The sequence below is a fragment of the Pyrus communis genome, chromosome 15 (genome assembly GCF_963583255.1).
Source record: "Pyrus communis chromosome 15, drPyrComm1.1, whole genome shotgun sequence".
Lineage (NCBI taxonomy): Eukaryota > Viridiplantae > Streptophyta > Magnoliopsida > Rosales > Rosaceae > Pyrus > Pyrus communis.
Window position 1 is genome coordinate 23,336,337 of NC_084817.1, and position 19,976 is coordinate 23,356,312.

Consider the following 19,976-nt stretch of genomic DNA (forward strand, 5'->3'; position numbering starts at 1 on the left):
GGGAATCTTGTCTCAATGCTATAGAATCAAATACTAGCCTCGATCTCTTAAGGTTCTTCTATTCCTTGTTCTTCTTGCATTTGTAGAAATTTTATTGTGTATTATTTAATAGTTTATAATAAAATATATAACAATTTTTTCAAAGCTTTTTCCAACAACTTAAGACAAGATTGGTTTTGTTAAATTGTTATATTTTATTAGCCAAGTTTAATTAAATAATCTTGTGGGTTACGGTGTTAAGAAACTAAAGTCTATTTGCTTCATAATACTTTGTTGCTTTTACTTTAATTGTAATATATTGAATTGTGTGATTTTCTCTCTTAAGGGAAAATGGCTAATACTAATAATTCTTTTAGTAAACTGGGTAGCACGTCAGTTGCGAGTGTTGTGCCCGTGGTGATCCCAACTTCCACCAATCATGGTGAGAAGCCTGAGAAGTTCAATGGGACAAAATTCAAGAGGTGGCAACAGAAAATGATATTTTACCTCACCACTCTGAACTTGGCAAAGTTTCTGAATGAAGATGCGTCTGTGTCTGGAACTACTCCAAAAGAAGTGGTCGCAATAGATGCATGGAACCATTCTGATTTTCTTTGCAAGAATTACATCCTCAATGCAGTAGATAATGCACTACACAATGTGTATAGTCCAATTAAAAATGCAAAAGCCTTATGGAACTTTCTTGACAAGAAATATTAGACTAAAGATGCTGGCATGAAGAAATTCGTAGTCGGTCGATTTCTTGACTACAAGATGACAGACTCTAAGAAGGTTATCAATCAAGTCCAAGAGCTACAACTTATTCTTCATGAAATACATGATGAAGGGATGTCGCTAAGTGAGACCTTTCAAGTGGCTGCAGTAATTAAAAAATTACGTCAGGCTTGGAAAGATTTCAAAAATGATCTCAAGCATAAGCACAAAGAGATGGGACTTCAGGATTTAATCGTAAGATTAAGGATTGAGGAGGATAATCGTTGCTCTGAAAAGAAGTCTAACAGTCAAGTTATGCAATCCAAGGCACACATTGTGGAGGGTGGGTCAAAGAATAACAAAAAGAGGAAGCACTCTGGGGAAAGTTCAAGCCAAGGGAATTCTAAGAAGTTCAAGGGCAAGTGTTTTGTTTGCAACAAGATAGGACATCATGCTAGTGAATGTCAAAACCACAAAGGCCAAGACAATTCCAAAAAGAAGAGTAATGAAGTACACATAACCGAGGAAGATAGACTGTCCAAAGAGATCTCTGACATAAATCTTGCGGCTATGGTATCTAAAGTCAACATAGTGGGAAACACTAAGGAATGATGGGTTAACACTAGGGCTACTCGCCACATCTGCTCTAATAGAAAAATGTTTACCACCTATCAAGAAGTTACTCATGGAGAGCAACTGTTCATGGGGAATTCTTCTACATCCAAGGTTCAAGGCCTAGGAAAGGTAATTCTAAAGATGACTTCTGGAAAGGAACTCACTCTTAACGATGTGCTTCATGTGCTTGATATCAGAAAGAACTTAGTCTTCGGACCACTGTTGAGCAAAAATGGTTTCTGTTTGGTTTTTGAGTCTGATACGTTTGTACTAACAAATAGTGGAATGTATGTTGGGAAATGATATCTCAGTGATGATCTTTTCAAAATGAATGTGACTGTTGTATCCAAAATTATCAATAAAGTTAATTCTTCTGCTTATATTATGGAATTGCCAAATATATGGTATGGGAGGTTAGGACATGTTCATATTGATATAAGTCATAAATGTGAAACTTGTGCGAAAGCAAAGTTAACTAAAGCACCTTTTCACTCTGTTGAAAGAAGTACAGAACCTCTATAATTAATTCATAGTGATATATGTGAACTAAAGTTAGTGCAAACTAGAGGAGGCAAGGAATGTTTTATTACTTTCATAGACGATTGCACAAGATACTGCTATGTGTATTTGCTAAGAAGCAAAGATGAAGCCTTAGAAGCGTTCACAAATTATAAGAATGAAGTTGAGAATCAACTTAGCAAAAAGATAAAGGTTATAAGAAGCGATAGGGGAGGTGAATATGTTGCACCCTTTTCTGAATTTTGTACTCAACATGAGATTATTCATCAAACTACTACTCCTTATTCACCTCAACAAAACGAAGTTGCTGAACGCAAAAATCGTACATTGAAAGAAATGATGAATGCTATGTTGATAAGTTGTCACATCCCGGCCCGGGGGGGACCACTTCCCGGGCCCGCTCCACCACCGTAGCACGATATTGTCCGCTTTGGGCTTACCATTCCCTCACGGTTTTATTTTTGGGAACTCACGAGCAACTTCCCAGTGGGTCACCCATCATGGGATTGCTCTAGCCCCCTTCTCGCTTAACTTCGGAGTTCCTACGGAACCCGAAGCCAGTGAGCTCCCAAAAGGCCTCGTGCTAAGTAGGGATGGGAATATACATATAAGGATCACTCCCTTGGGTGATGTGGGATGTCACAATCCACCCCCTTTAGGGGCCCGACGTCCTCGTCGGCACACCATGACCAGGGTTAGGCTCTGATACCAAATTGTCACATCCCGGCCCGGGGGGGACCACTTCCCAGGCCCGCTCCACCACCGTAGCACGATATTGTCCGCTTTGGGCTTACCATTCCCTCACGGTTTTGTTTTTGGGAACTCACGAGCAACTTCCAGTGGGTCACCCATCATGGGATTGCTCTAGCCCCCTTCTCGCTTAACTTCGGAGTTCCTACGGAACCCGAAGCCAGTGAGCTCCCAAAAGGCCTCGTGTTAAGTAGGGATAGGAATATACATATAAGGATCACTCCCCTGGGTGATGTGGGATGTCACATAAGTTCTGGGGCAGCCCAGAATTTGTGGGGAGAAGCACTACTTTCTGCAAACCACATTTGCAATAAATTACTTCACAAGAAGTTAGATAAGACACCTTATGAATTATGGAAAGGTAGAAAGTCTTCTTATAAATTTCTCAAAGTTTGGGGGTGTCTAGCTAAGGCAACGGTCCCTGATCCTTAGAAGATTAAAATAGGACCTAAAACCATTGATTGTGTTTTCATTGGTTATGCCATAAATAGTAGTGCATATCGGTTTCTTGTACATAAATCGGAAAATCCCGAAGTACATGTTAATACAATAATTGAATCAAGGAATGCCACATTCTTCGAAAATGTATTTCCATGGAAAATTGCACAAAAACAAAGTTCTTTGAAAAGAACTTATGATGACTGTAATAGTAGTCATAAAGAAAGTAATGATAATTCTGTTGACCGAGAACATGTACAAGAAATTGAACCAAGACATAATAAGAGGGCTAAGATAGCAGCGTCTTTTGGACTTGATTTTCTTACTTACTTATTAGAAAATGAGCCTCAAACGTATAAGGAAGCTATATCTTCTCCAGATGCTCCATTTTGGAAAGAGGCTATTAATGCTGAAATTGAATTCATCATGCAAAATCATACATGGGAATTGGTGGATCTTCCTCCTAGAAATAAACCTTTAGGTTATAAATGGATTTTCCAAAGGAAGATGAAAGCATATAGATTTATCGACAAGTACTAGGCAAGATTTGTCGCCAAAGGTTATAAGCAAAGAGAAGGCTTAGACTATTTGATACATATTCGCCAGTCACGAGGATAATATCCATCCGTATGGTGATTGCTATTGCAGCAGTTCATAATCTTGAGATTCATCAAATGGATGTCAAGATTTCTTTTCTAAATAGTGATTTGGATGAGGAAATTTATATGGAACAATCTGAAGGTTTCATAGTGCATGGCCAAGAGAGAAAGGTATGTAGACTTGTTAAATCACTTTATGGTTTAAAACAAGCACCTAAGCAATGGCACCATAAGTTTGACACTACAATGTTGTCAAATGGATTTAAAATAAAAGAGTGTGACAAATGTGTTTACACTAAAAGCACACAAGAGGGATATGTCATTGTGTGTCTATATGTCGATGATATGCTAATTATTGGTAGTAATCATGAGATTATTAAATCTACCAAAAGAATGTTGGCTAGTAAGTTTGATATGAAAGATATGGGAGTTGCAAATGTTATACTAGGAATTAAGATTTCTAGAACGTCTGAAGGATTAATTTTATCTCGATCACATTATGTTGAGAAAATACTTACAAAATTTAGTAATTATGTAAGTAGTCCTACAAAAACACCATATGATGTCAATTTGTATTTATCAAAGAATATTGGTCAATGTATATCTCAAAGTGAATATGCACGAATAATTGGTAGTATAATGTACATTACAAATTGTAACGTCCGAACATTGCATATTCAGTTAACAGATTGAGTAGATATACGAGTAATCTTGGAAAGGATCATTGGAAGGCAATTGCAAGGGTTTTTGGTTATTTAAATTTATGCAGAACTATGGATTGCACTCCACAAGATATCCAGCAGTACTTGAAGGCTAATGTGATGCTAACTAGATATTTGATACACAAGACTCGAAGTCCACAAGTGGATATGTTTTTACTTTGGGAGGCGGAGCCATTTCATGGAAATCCTCTAAACAAATGTGTATAGCTAGATCCACTATGGAATTTGAGTTCATTGCTTTAGACAAAGTAGGGGATGAAGCTGAATGGCTTCATAATTTCTTAGAGGATATTCCCAATTGGCCGAAGTTGGTGCCCGCCATATGTATGCATTGTGATAGCCAATCAGCGATTGGAAGGGCACAAAATCATATGTATAACGGTAAGTCTCCACACATACGTCGTGGACATAATACTGATAGGCAACTTCTCTCAAGTGGTATAATTACTATTGATTACATAAGGTCAAAAGAAAATATAGCAGATCTGTTTACTAAAGGTTTGACTAGAGAGCAAGTTTATAAACCATCGATAGGAATGGGTTTAAAGCCTATGTCTTAAGAATTGCCGTAATGACAACCCAACCTAGCTGACTGGAGATCCCAAGATCTAGGTTCAAAGGGACAACTGAATTATGGATGATTTAGTGGGAGCACTGCGGAGATAATCTCCTACCTATGTCCTATGATGAAACAGTGTTATCTGTAGCGTGTTTAGGATAAGCATTGCTTTTAATGATACTTTACTTGGACGTAACAAGTGGGGTATTGTGCAGGATACTCTTCATGGGATATCACCTAAATAAGTGTGAAAAGTGGCCGTTTCTATGAGAATTATAAGGCTGAATTCTCTAAAGCACTTAGGATTACTGGGAATTGTTCAGGGTCAAAATGAACACAACAGTAGAATCGTATGTGTTTGGAGGAATACCGTGTGAATGTTATTATCTTGGTTTACATCAACGGCTGAGCAATTCAAGACATCTTGTTCACTGGTTAGCTAGTAAATCCGATAATATTTCACTAAGGAAGGTTCAAAGCCAAAAACTACCTTTCCCCATACGGTATTTGTCCAATTAAACTCTCTAAATGTCTGCATCTTCATTTGCATTAAATTTTGTTAATTTTCATTCATGTGAAGATTGTTAGAAATTTAATATTTAAATATTAGTATTATTAATATTTAAATATTAAATATTCAAGTGAATGAAAATTAAAGTGGTCATGGATGGGTTTGACCGGCGGCTTTTCAAAGGTTATGTATGTTTGAACAAAGGTCACAACCTTTGTTATTTTGGAAACAGATACAACTTTGAAAAAGGTTGCATCTTTGTCTTATGGAAAATTAGACGCAACCTTTGTGTTTCGCTTGCAGACGCAATTTTGAATAAAGGTTGCGTCCTTTGCCTTTTGGAAGCAAACGCGACATTTAAAAAGGCGGCATGTCAAAGCCTATAAATAGACTACCAAGTCAAGCATTTTAGACACAGTTTTGCATCAATAAATTATATAGAAATTAGAGTAGTTTAGTGTTCAAGAAAGGGAGAGTTTTAAACACTTTTGGTTCGCTGTTCTTTGTGGATTGGAGTGCTACTTCCGTAGAGAAAAAGATCGTTGTATCCTGTGAGACATTTGCCAACGCAAACTTTGAGGCACCACTGATGGGCAATCTTGTCTTAAGGTTATAGAATCAAATTCTAGCCTTGATCTCTTAAGGTTCTTCTATTCCTTGTTCTTCTTGCATTTGTAGAAATTTTATTGTGTATTATTTAATAGTTTATAATAAAATATATAGCAGTTTTTTCAAAGCTTTTTCCAACATTTTCTCCTTTCATTTCTTTCAAATTCTCTACGTTAATATACAAACTTCCAACTCACTGATCACATCTACAGCGAAAAGCAGCGAAGATAGATGCCTGTATCGAAGATGAAATAGTTTCATACTTAAACCGACCAGATGTACAGGAGGCGCTTCATGCCCGAGTCACAAATTGGACAACTTGCATCAAGTAATCATCTCATCTCATTTGAATCACTGATGCACATAATCATAGTAGGTTCCGAGGATGAATCTGTTGGAAATTCAAATAAAAACAAGCTGTAAAAGGTTGCTTCTAGATGTTAGTTTCTTTACAGGTTGTATCCACACATGCTGCAACTACAAAGACTAAAGTTTCCTCCATGTGCTAGCTGAAATGGTGATGAAAGACAGCAAGTGTGCTGCCATGTGATGTGCTAGCAAGAAGACAGCAGTGTGCTGCTGTGTATTAGCCGAAAAAGTGTTGATTGCAAGCTGGAAAGATAGATGCATATGTGTGCTAGACTGTCCAAAGTTCTTGCATGTGTTTTAAAGGGTGTAAAGATGTTAAACACCCCATTCATTGCATGTGTTGTTGCATTGTTTATCAATTTCTGTTCTGTATAAATAAGCCATCTTGCTAAGCTTAAATCATCCAATCCAAATCCCATTTCCATTCTCATTTTCAGCTTGTAAGCTTTAAGAGTTGTAAACTCTTCTAATATTTCAAAGTGTTTGTTATCACCAAGCTTGCTACTTCTTTCATATATCAAAGTCCAAGTGTTTTACCAAAGCTTGTTGCTTCCCTCCTTTCTCTATTTCTTTGTCCAATTTTATTGAGAGTGAAAGTGAGAAGTGTGATAGAGTTTGTAAACTTATCACCCACATATTTTGGTATTGAGTTAGTAAACTCTTGTCAATACCAACAATTGGTATTAGAGCTAGAATACCATTCTGGCAAGTGCAGTAGCTATGGCGTCCAATTTAGTGCAACTCCAAGTTCCCACATTGAAGAAAGAAAATTATGAAAGATGGTGCATCCAATTCAAAGCATTGTTTGGATCACAGGAGCTATGGGAAGTTGTCAGTAGTGGGTATGTTGTACCCACTGCCGAGCAAGAAGCCGTATATACTGCGGATCAAAGGAACACTCTCAAGGACTTACGAAAGAAGGACCAAAAGGCGCTGTATCTTCTATACCAGGGTTTGGAAGATTCAACGTTCGAGAAGGTTGCAGAAGCAACAACGAGCAAGCAAGTATGGGATACACTCAGTACAATCTACAAATGAGTAGATCGAGTCAAGAAAGTGAGGTTACAGTCACTTCGAGCAGATTTTGAAACTGCTCACATGAATGAAGGGGAGAGCATCTCCGACTATCACTCAAGGCTCATTGTGATAGTAAATCAGATGAGGAGAAATGGCGAGAGACTCGATGAAGTACGAGTTGTGGAGAAGATACTCCGGTCACTCACATCTAAGTTTGAGCATGTGGTGACTGCCATTGAGAAATCTAAGGATTTGGAGGTGATGAGCGCAGAGGAGCTACTAGGATCCCTCCTAGTTCACGAGCAACGCATTCAGAAGAATGCAAACCCCACAACGCTAGAGCAAGCTTTGGAGTCAAAGTTGAATATTGACAAACCAAATGGAGGTCGTGGGCAGTGGAACTCACGTCGTGGGAGTCCATCTAATCGTAGCCGAGGACGAGCTCGAGGAAGAGGTCGAGGCTATGCACAAAATCGAGGTCAGTCTCAAGAGTGGAGATCTACTCGAGGAAAGGCGCATATCTAATGTCACAATTGTAAGCAATATGGACATTATGCCAATGAATGTTCACATAAAAATGGTGAGCATGTCAACATGGCAGAATCAAGTGGAAATACTGATGAAGAACTTACAGTCTTGCTAGCACACCATGATTCCAGTAGCCAACAAGATGTTTGGTATTTGGACTCTGGTGCAAGCAATCACATGTGTGGAAAGAATGAGTTTTTTGCCGAACTAAAAGATGGGGCCTATGGATGTGTAAGTCTTGGTGACTCCTCAAAGTTGCCAGTTGAAGGCAAAGGGAAGATCAAGATCATCCAGAAGGATGGTAAAGAAGAATACATCTCCGATACCTACTACATACCAGGTATGAAGAGCAACATTCTAAGCATTGGTCAACTGCTCCAGAAAGGGTACATTATACATATGGAGAATATGTTTCTCACTCTCAGAAATGCAAGGAGAAAACTTATTGCACGTGTTCAAATGTCAAAGAACCGAATGTTCCCGTTGAAGTTGAACACAAAGATTGGGAGTTGCAACATCGGTGTGATGGAAGATGAGTCATGGAAATGGCATATTCGATTTGGCCATCTTCATTTCAATGGCCTAAAGTTGTTGTCAAGTGGAGGAATGGTTCGTGGTTTACCCCAGATTGAAGCCACATGCCAAGTATGTGAAGGTTGTGTGCTTGGCAAGCAAGCACGACTATCGTTCCCTATTGGTGATACATGGAGAGCAAAGGCACCACTGCAGTTGGTGCACACAGATATATGTGGTCCATTGGATCCCATGTCTTATGGAGGTAATAGGTATTTTATTACCTTCATTGATGATTTCAGTAGAAAGACTTGGGTCTATTTTCTCAAGGAGAAGTCAGCTGCCCTAAAAATTTTCAAGGAGTTCAAGGCACTCACATAGGCTGAAAGTAACCATAAGCTTGTGGCTGTGAGATCAGATAGAGGTGGAGAGTACACCTCCAATGCTTTCCAAGCATACTGCAAGGAGCAAGGAATTAGGCATCAACTTACTGCTGCCTATACCCCACAGCAAAATGGGATAGCCGAAAGAAAGAATCTAACCATCCTTGACATGACAAGGTCCATGCTTAAAGAGAAGAATTTGCCAAAAGAGTTATGGGCAGAAGCTGTAGCTTGTTCGATTTATTTGTTGAATCGATGTCCAACAAAGAGTGTCAAGAGGATGACACCATAAGAAGCTTGGAGTGGGTACAAGCCGAATGTTGCACACCTAAGAATTTTTGGGTGTGTTGCATATGCTCAGGTTCCAGAAGCCAAGAGGAGAAAGCTCGATGATCGAGGTGAAAAGTGTGTGTTTGTGGGCTATAGTGAAGAGTCCAAGGCATACAAGCTCTACAACCCACTAACTGGCAAACTAGTGGTTAGTAGAAATGTCATCTTCAGTGAGGAAGAGACATGGAAGTGGAACAACAAAGAAGTCAGTAAAGAGAAGATCGTCTCCACTGATTTTGAAGAACCAGAAGTTGTACCACCTATTGAGCAACAGCCTGCTCAAACAATCACAACAACTCAAGTGCACAGAATTGCAAGGAGTGGTCCTACATCTAGTGAGGAAAGCAACTCCTCAACTCCAGTGAGGTTAAGGAGTCTCACAGAGATTTATGGACAAGAAGAAGAAGAAACCAATTTTTTCTGCTTCTATGCAGACCATGAGCCTCTCTCCTTCAATGAAGCTGTGGAAGAAGATTGTTGGAAGAAAGCCATGGAAGAAGAGATCCATGCCATCGAGAAGAATGACACTTGGGAGTTAACAAAGCTCCCACCAAATCAGAAGGCTATTGGTGTCAAGTGGGTTTACAAGATCAAACGCACTGCAGATGGGAGTGTGGATCGATACAAATCAAGGCTTGTAGCAAAGGGCTACAAACAGAAGTTTGGAGTGGACTATGATGAAGTCTATGCTCCAGTTGCAAGACTTGACACGGTAAGATTACTAATCTCTCTTGCCGCTCAGCATAAATGGAAAATTTATCAATTAGATGTCAAGTCAGCCTTCCTTAATGGAGTGCTTGAGGAAGAAGTGTACGTGGAACAACCGAAAGGCTTCCAAGTACAAGGAGAAGAAGAAAAGGTGTATCGTTTGAAGAAGGCTTTGTATGGCCTCAAGCAAGCACCACGAGCTTGGAACTCAAGGATTGATAACTACCTTCACCAAAATGGATTTCAGAAATGTCCATACGAGCATTCAGTTTACATGAAGAATGGTGCAAAAGGGGAGTTCTTAATTATTTGTCTCTATGTAGATGACTTGTTGTTTACAGGAAACAATGAAGCAATGTTCTGTGAGTTCAAGCAATCCATGTTCAGTGAATTCGAGATGACTGACAATGGATTAATGTCATACTTTCTGGGCATAGAAGTGAAGCAAGGAAGTGACGGTATCTACATCTCTCAACAAAAGTACATGAGAGATATATTGGAGAAATTCAATATGGACAAGTGCAATATTGTCAACACTCCAGTTGCAACTGGATTGAAGCTGTCCAAGGAAGGAGAAGGTGAGTTTGTAAACTCAACCGTGTACAAAAGCTTGGTTGGAAGCCTAAGGTACCTTACAATCAGAAGACCTGATATAGTTTATGGTGTTGGACTCGTGAGTCGATACATGGAAACACCAAGGGAGTCTCATTGGCTGGCCGCCAAGAGAATTTTGAGGTACATAAGAGGTACTCTAAACTATGGTCTATTTTATAATTTTGGTGAAGATGCAAAATTATTTGGTTATTCAGATAGTGATTGGGGAGGTGACCAAGATGAAAGGAAAAGCACAACTGGCTATGTGTTTTTTCTAGGATCAACAGCTTTCTCATGGACTTCAAAGAAGCAATCAATTGTTGCTTTGTCATCATGTGAAGCCGAGTATGTTGTTGTAGCCTCAACCGTGTGTGAGGCAATTTGGTTAAGAAATCTGTTGAAGTCAGTGTGTCATCCACAAGTGGAATCAACTGTGATTCATGTGGATAACGTGTCTGCAATCAAACTTGCAAAGAATCCTGTTCAACATGGAAGGAGCAAGCACATTGATACCAGGTTCCATTTTCTAAGGGACCATGTGAAGCAAAAGACAATTGAGCTTGTCTATTGTCACACAAAGGAACAAGTGGCTGACATCTTCACTAAGCCACTACCAGTTGAATCATTCCGGTTATTGTGTGAAATGCTAGGCATGAAGGCGTTTTGATTTGAGGGGGCGTGTTGGAAATTCAAATAAAAACAAGCTGTAAAAGGTTGCTTCTAGCTGTTAGTTTCTTTACAGGTTGTATCCACACATGCTGCAACTACAAAGACTAAAGTTTCCTCCATGTGCTAGCTGAAATGGTGATGAAAGACAGCAAGTGTGCTGCCATGTGATGTGCTAGCAGGAAGACAGCAGTGTGCTGCTGTGTATTAGCCGAAAAAGTGTTGATTGCAAGCTGGAAAGATAGCTGCATATGTGTGCTAGACTGTCCAAAGTTCTTGCATGTGTTTTAAAGGGTGTAAAGATGTTAAACACCCCATTCATTGCATGTGTTGTTGCATTGTTTATCAATTTCTGTTTTGTATAAATAGGCCATCTTGCTAAGCTTAAATCATCTAATCCAAATCCCATTTCCATTCTCATTTTCAGCTTGTAAGCTTTAAGAGTTGTAAACTCTTCTAATATTTCAAAGTGTTTGTTATCACCAAGCTTGCTACTTCTTTCATATATCAAAGTCCAAGTGTTTTACCAAAGCTTGTTGCTTCCCTCCTTTCTCTATTTCTTTGTCCAATTTTATTGAGAGTGAAAGTGAGAGGTGTGATAGAGTTTGTAAACTTATCACCCACATATTTTGGTATTGAGTTAGTAAACTCTTGTCAATACCAACAGAATCAAAACAAGAAGAGAATTCCAATTATATTCCAAACTATTCAAAGATCGAAGAAATGTTCCTTGTGCAGCAATTCTTTTTTGTTTACTGTGCTTCTAACTTTGATTATCCTCTTTTACAGCAGAGTTGTCATCCAGTATGACATGAAAAACCTGGAAACGCCGATGCTTCTAGTTTTAGGTGAACTTGTCAAGTCTGGAATTCGGGTTTTAATTTACAGGTGATGAGTCTCACTGTCAAGTCTGGAATTCGGGTTTTAATTTACAGGTGATGAGTCTCACCATTGTACAAATCAAAACTCTTGCCATCTCTGATAATCTTAGTCTTTTAGAAATTGTACTTAAAAGTACATCTTACATGTTTTCCACAGTGGAGATCAAGATTCTATTATTTCACTAACGAGTACACGGACACTGGTGAAAGGATTGGCAAAGGACTTGGGGCTACAAACGAATGTGCCTTACAGAGTCTGGTTTGAAGAAAAACAGGTCGGTTCATGAATATAATGACAGTGGAAAATTCGGACTATCTACTTGTTGTCTTAGCAGTTTTTATCCTCTATAAATTTTTAACTTTTCAGGTTGCTGGATGGACACAAGTATACAGTGACGCTTTATCTTATGCTACCATAAGAGGAGCAGGCCATGAAGCTCCAATTTCGCAGCCAGAGAGATCATTACTTCTATTTACTTCATTTCTGACAGGAATGCCATTGCCAAAAGCCCGAAGTACTAACTGACACAAACTGCAGAAATCAAAAAGAAACAAATCTATTCATTTCTTACACGGAATAATTGAGTGAACAAATTGCAAGAAAATTGGTATACTCATGAGAACAAGAATGTCAGTTTTAATTAGCGCTTTTTCTCTGCATCAATAAAGACATTAAGAGGAATGACAGGCAACATCCGAATAAAACTTCTTCCGTATGTTAAAAAGAGTTTAATTGACACTCCAACAGAAATCGAAATTGTACGTCTGAGTTAACAACTTTAAGGATGAGTCCAGTACATGGTACCCAACTCGTCAAATCCACTAGACTCGTGAACAAAATGAGCATGGTTAATAGTCTTATACAAAGCGCGTTGTATTTCAAACCAATAACATACATTGATGACCTCTCACTAGTTCTTACTTCTTATGATGCATAATAACATAACATGTTTAAATTCTTAGGTTGTTCGCTGCTAAAACAGAACCCTTTGCACGAAAACTTGTACGTGTCACTATGCATTGAGGCACACCATATTCTCGGTGAGGCAAGATATTCGATCACCATTGGAGGATAAGACTCGGGGCTTTGACAATTTCCTAATGAAAGTTTTGCAGATTATGGTTGCTTTCCTCTTTCGAGAACCCTTTAGGTTTATTTTCCTGTGTTTCTAGCAAGACGGTAATTTGTAGTGAAATAAGAGAGGGAGGAGTGCAAGATAAATTTATCAAGAACGAAAGCATAACCAAGGTAACCGACTTCCAACAATGAATTAATTAAATTAAAATTACAAAGCAATTGCTAATCTCTAAACAAAACAATAGTAAGGTGAATATTGTTCATAGCCAAACGGTAAATCAAGAGTTAAACCAATCAAACCAAAAATTAGTAGAAGACTAGAAGTTCGATAACCAAGGATTTGAGATGGTGTCCTTAATTAAATCTTCTTCTGTAATTCTGAGTTCAAAATCCACGCACTTGGCAGCATTGGACGTTTCACAGGCAATGGAGGCTTCGATTCCATGGCTGAAGTACTACTAGTAGAAATAGTATGCATCGGATTCTTCAATTCCATGACTGAAGTAGTAGTACTAGTAGTAGTAGAATTCACCGAATTCTTATTAAAACCACCCCATTTGGCCAATTCACGAGTAACTTTTTGGCCTAATGCGTCGTGAATAAATGGATTTACAGGGTCCTGAGAGGGGGGCATCTGCACATCAAAATACGCAGGGTTCAAGAGTCGTGGTGTTTCGCTTGAGCTTGAGTGAGTTCGGGATAAATTTTGATTTTGTTTCACAGCATAATATCTTTCCATGGAATCAATCTCCAGTGTCGATGCCTGTATCTTGGCTTCGAGTGAAGCAATGAATTTAATCAATTCATCTTCTGAAAATAGGTCAATTCGAGCATCCCATGTTGGGTACTTATTCTCGGAAATGTGCTTATTGCCCGGTTTTTGAAGCTTGGGATCGACATGATCATCATCATCACCATCATCACCACCATCACCATCATCACCACCATCACTGTGATCACCGTCACCACCGTCATCATCTTTCTTCATCTTGGCCCCATAAAAATCAGACAAACTGAAGCTTCTTTTTAGGAAACCAGGGGCAGCAGCATCCTTGGAAGCCTTGTACCTGCTGAGAATGCGATTGAATTCAACTGGATCTTGCGGCCATGTCTCCGGCTGAACTGGCCTAATCCCCTTCCTTTGGTCAGCTTCGTAGACAATCAAGGCCACATCAATGTCACAAAGTTTGGAGAGCTCATCGGCCTTCTTGTAAACGCTCTTCTTTCGCTTCCGAAATGCCATCTTTCGAGCAGTCTCGTTGGGGATGAGTTCCAAGCTTCTTCTCGTAGGAGTCACCATCTTCTTCTTCTGTGAAATTAATCTCATGAATTCTAAATTCTGAGAGTCGTAAATTGTAATAAGAAGTAGGGTTTTGGTTGAGTTTTATAGGGAGGGAGGGAAGTAGGGCGGCAGAGTTGTATATGGAAACCAAATTCGAATAGGAAACAGAAAAAGTAGTTTCCAAATGCATCAGCAGACCACGATTTCTCTAATTATTACTTGCCTTACACGTCACATTCTAATTAATTAGGGTTTCCATCCTATATCGTATTTAGGGTTTCTGTTCTATATCGTCTTTGGGTTCCCTTCCTATATCGTATTTAGGGTTTCCGTCCTATATCGTATTTAGGGTTTCCTTCCTATATCGTAACCCTAAACCCTAATCCCGGGCCTAGTAATAATCGTTTCCCTTTTACACAAGGAATATAATCGTTTCCTACATGGAACGGTCGCCGCTATGTGGCATTCTAAATTTATAATATAATGTCGTGTTAAAAATTTAAACAAATATTTTATTATTAAATCAAAACGTCACGATGACAATGATAAATCCGTTTCATGTAAGTTTTTTTTTCTAGGTTTCGAAGACATCTATTTGTGTACTTAATTATCTTTTAAGTAGGATATCTTTTCTTTCTTTATAAATTAGGGATATAATAGAATAACTATAAAAAAAATTTGAATTTTTTGATTGGAAAAAGAAAGAATTTAAAATTTAAAAATTTCGAAATCGCAAAACTCATTCTATTTTCACATTTTTAAGTTAGTTAAATTTGGAACGAAAAATTTTAATGGTTGAGATAGAAATTCTAATCTAACTTTTATCCTGCCTAGCTACTTAGTACTACGATCTAGTGGTAGGTTTAATTTTCACTAAAGGCGAATTTGAAGCACATTATTGCTAATCCTTTGTGAGGCATAGTTCAACCCTCCCCCCCCCCCCCCCCGGGGGTCGTTTTAGTGTAGATTTCAAAAAAAAAAAAAAAAAAAAAAAACAACAACAACAACAACATTTATCTTGATTCTCATTGTGTCTCTTATAGTTATCGTTAAATCAATCAAAATTTCCATTAAATACGATGATGTGGCAATTGATAACCTTTCCTCAAAGATTAATCTTTCCTCTTCGCCTTTTTTTTTTTTTTTTTTTTGAAATATTTTTGTTCACCACCCTATTTTATCATAACTCTTAAAATTTAAACACATTTAATGGTAATCAGAGTCCCACTTGAGGAGTTAAAATCTTCGGGCCATTTTGTGTGCAACTTTTATCATAGATTGACAAGTGTTAAGTTTATGAAAGACATAATTAAGGAGGGTTAAGTTTATATGTCAACCAGTGGCAAGGCCACATAAAAGCCACAAACAAAATAGGTGCAAAAGATTTGAACTCCCATTTGAGGATGGTGAGCAAAAATGCACCATTTGTTATTTGAATTAGTATCGAACTCGTCATTTATGAGATTCAAATCTAGATTCTCTTATTTAGAATTGAAGAAGAATACTAATAAATTGTAGTACTTATAGGCAATTTTTTCCTTTTTCATTTGGTAAAAAGTTCAAAGAATCCATGGGTCTAAAAATCATGAACAACTTACATGACATGAATACGAGAGCAATTTATATAGAATGAGTTTAACATCATCGATGTCTCTGTTTAATAATACATTTTATTGTGTTATTATTTACACCGCCCTAGCCAAATGAAAATCCGCATTCCTTATGACACGCCCGACCCTGATATTCCCTGAACACCAGGGTAGGCATGTGCTGGCCGACCCCCGAAGGTAACGAAGCCATACTAACATGCATGAGAAATAATAAATATAAACAATACTTTGAATTTAAATAATATGAACATGCAACTTAGGAACTTATTCAGAGCATACAACTAACTAGCTAGAACACTAAAAAGAAATAATATAAAATTAAATGAGCAAAGGAATGGGTCCTACACCGAGAGTGTGGATGCAAATTTCCATCTTCTTCTTCTTGGAAAAAAATTGCACATACAAAACAATTAAACCTTTGGTCAAGGCCAAGAGCCTCACACACCCATATGAATTTTTTTTTGGGGGGGGGGGCGCTTTGGTCGAAGAACCTCTGATGCCAAAGTTAGAATTTTAAGGGAAAAATGTGTGGAGAATTTAGAGAATTTTGCAAGAGAGTTGGAATTGAGTTTTGGAGAAAATGAGGTGGTATTTATAGGGGTATGGCCAGCCCTTTTGGTAGGATGGGGACTGGCCACTTGGCTGTGATTCATAATTTGTTAGCTAATTAGTAAATTAATTGAGTAATAAATCAATTAATTAGCTAATAAATATAATTTGAAAGGAATGATTTGGGGGTTACCTTGTGGAGAAGATTTGATGAGAATGGATGAAATAGGTTTTGAATGATTACCTATTTTGAGCACTTTTGACCTTGATTGAGTCATGATTGTCCACTGCTCGTGCATTGGAGTTACATTCCTCGAAGGTAATTTTGTCCTTTTTACCCTAGAATCCACGTGTCGCGTCCATATTTTTCTCAATTATTTTTGGCTCCACCAATGCCCTCACAGATGTTGGGCTGCTCATAAGAAAGGGCAGTAGGTGTAGAGATCTTCAACTTTGATGCAGATTTCCACTTGGACTTGGAATTAGATTCTTCTAGGAAAGGGAAATAAATCGCCTCTAAAGCCTATTTAGGCCTACCTTAAGTAAGGGATTAAATCAACTTTGGAGTAGAATTATTTATCCCTACAAGAAAGAGAGAAAACTAGAGGATATTTGTTCTCCCTCCCCTAGCACTCTTCTTTGCTTGCCCGTGCAAAGAACCGTCTTCCGTTGATTTCTTTATCTTCTCCGTACCACACCGATGTAAGAAAAACTTAATTCTCCTTATCTTCTTCTTAGGTAGTGTTGCCACGGGGTAGCCGTCGGGGTGGTGCGGCACGTCGACTGGCAGAGGCTAGGAGTCGGCTTGGCATGGGCCAATGAGGATGTGTGGCAGAGGCCATTTGCTTGTGTTGCTCGGCTTAACTGAAGCCAATGACTGGCTTGGCATGGGCCACGATTTGGGCTACCACATCTGGGCTGCTTGCCAAAAATGAGGAAACTGTTTGAGTTTGATTTCGCAGCTGTCGTAGATGAAGCAATCAAGGATGAAGCTGCCAAGAACGGAGCTGCTGAAGATGAAGTGTCGAATGCATGAACTGTTGGGTGCAAAGTGGTTGTTGCCCTCTGACCATTTGTTACGTAGTTGGTCTTCAAACATCTTTTGAGCTATATGGCCTTCTCGCACTGGAGAGCAATTAGTTTACCCTCTCGTATTTGAGAGCTTACCTATATAGGTGCTAGGGAATTGGTTTACCATCTCGTAGTGAAGAGCAATTAATTTATCCTCTCACACTGGAGAACATACCTTTTTGGGTGTCGGGGAATTGGTTTACCCTTTTGCACTTGAGAGTAATTAGTTTATCATTTCACACTGGAGAACATACCCTTTTGGGTGTCGGGGAATTGGTTTACCCTCTCGTACTCGAGAGCAATTAGTTTATCCTCGCGCACTAGAGAGCAGACCTATGTGGGTGTCGGGGAATTAGTTTACCATCTCGCATTGGAGAGCAATTAATTTACTCTATAGTACTGAAGAGTTTACCCATATGGGTGTTGGGGAATTGGTTTACTTTCTTGCACTGGAGAGCAATTAGTTTATCCTCTCACACTAGACAGTAAACCCTTTTGGATGTTAGGGAATTGGTTTACCTTCTCACACTGGAGAGCAATTAGTTTATCCTTACTGGAGAGTGGACCTTTTTGGGTGTTAGAGAATTAGTTTACCCTCTCGTATTGGAGAGCAATTAGTTTATCCTCTCACACTGGAGAGCAGACCCAGATAGGGGTTTGAGCAGTTGTTGTAGACAGCAGTTGAGTGAGGCTTATGAATAACTTTTTGAATCTTCATTGAGAATAAAGAAATGAATCACCTTTGCTGGAAGATAAAAACTGCATAATAAACTGGATAATCCTCGGCTTGCGAGGCCTTGTTCGTCGAGCTGCTTGAGACTTTGAACTTATTTGGAGAAGCCCTAACAGGGTTCAGGGGGTGATGGAGACTTCCCCTGCTTGTGCAGGCCATATCGTTGACCTATAAAGACACTCGTCGCACCAACCCTCATTTATCAACTTCTCAAGGTATTACTTCTACTTTAGGCAGCTGTTGGTAGTGTGGCCCGATTTTTGATAGAATGCACAATACTTTGTATGATCCAGCCTAATAAGATCGTCTTTCATGGATAGCAGCAGTTCAAACCAAGGTTCGTTCTTGAGCTTGCGGAGAATTTGACTGATTGGAACTGTGAACTTGGTGGACTGATTGGAACTGTGAACTTGGTGAATGTTTAAGGCGCTGAGTCTTCTCTGATTGGGGAACGTTCCATGCGCTTCTTTTCTGACTCGTTTTTGTTAGACTGCTTGGCCTCATCCTATAGTGCGTGTTTTTCCGCCAAAGCATACGAAGCTACTAGGGTCAGTTATTATCCCATGATCAGTTTTCCGAATAAAGGGTGTTTGGTGGGAAGCTGAATGCTGCTATTGCTATGTCCTCGTTGCAACCAACAATCTTGGCATTCTCTGCTTTAAACTTCTTGACGTAGTCGCGAATTGTCTCTCAAGGGTCTTTTATGATACTAAAGAGATGGTAGGATGTCATTTTGATTAAGCGGTTAGACGAATATTCCTTAGTGAAAACTAAGGAAAATTTATTGAAACTCCAGATCGACTATGATGGTAGGGTGTGAAACCAGTCTTGCACTTCGCCTTGTAGAGTTGTGGCAAAAATTTTGCACATAAACGCGTCGTCGTTCCTGAAGAGGATCATGGTACTGCGGTAGTGCTTGAGATGTCGATCTAGATCTTCGTCTCCCTTTTACGAAGTGAAGTGAGGCATAGTAAACCCGTGAGATGGATCTGTCTGCTCGATCTCATCTGTGAATGGTGACATATTTATGTTGGTCATGTCTCGTCGAAGCACATCGTCAACAGCTTCGTTGCTCCGGAAATTACGTAATCGTTCAGTCAGGAACCTGTCAACTTCTTCTTGAATTTGCCTCTGGTAGGGCAGTGGAACTTTTAGCTACCCCCAGTCGTGACCTATTGGTCTAGGCTACTCTTCTCTATTCTCGACTCGTTTATGTCATGGTTACAGTGCATACGGCACGTTCATGACAAGAGAGCAGGCTGTTTGCAGTCTAACGGTTAAACTTGAGCTGGGTTGAGTGACTACTTCTCTCCATCCACCGTGCTGCCTACTCTGATGTGAGGTGAGGAATGCTTCTTACGAGCCTAGTTGCAAATGAATACTAATCTTGGAAAATTATCCATGTTGATAATTAGAATGTGGCCTCAACAGAAAACGTATGCTCGTTCGTGGGCTAAATCGAGAGTGCACGCTCCTTCGCGCGCTAAGACGAGAGTATACGTTATCCCAAGGACCCAGGCAGGAACGTAAACTACCAGAACACTCATATCGTGGTTGCTTGTTGGGACACTGCTAGAGAGGTTTGTCATCTGCCCTTGTCATGCTTCGGGACACCTCATCTATGACACGTTGCATCTCAGTGCTTTGCA

General features: G+C 39.2%; 1 protein-coding gene and 1 pseudogene across 1 annotated transcript; one reads left to right on the plus strand and one right to left on the minus strand.

Annotated features, from left to right (window-relative positions):
• Positions 1–12,849, plus strand: part of LOC137717218 (serine carboxypeptidase-like 45) — an 18,557-nt pseudogene extending 5,708 nt beyond the window's left edge.
• A 591-nt stretch (positions 12,850–13,440) lies between these two features.
• On the minus strand, positions 13,441–14,382 carry LOC137717219 (agamous-like MADS-box protein AGL82). The gene has a single exon (XM_068456512.1). It carries the CDS (start codon positions 14,380–14,382, stop codon positions 13,441–13,443), a length of 942 nt encoding a protein of 313 aa, XP_068312613.1.
• Positions 14,383–19,976: the final 5,594 nt, after the last annotated feature.

Bases quoted from the DNA above. Each gene is read 5' to 3' on its own strand.
- LOC137717219 (XM_068456512.1), bottom strand. From the start codon at position 14,382: ATGGTGACTCCTACGAGAAGAAGCTTGGAACTCATCCCCAACGAGACT.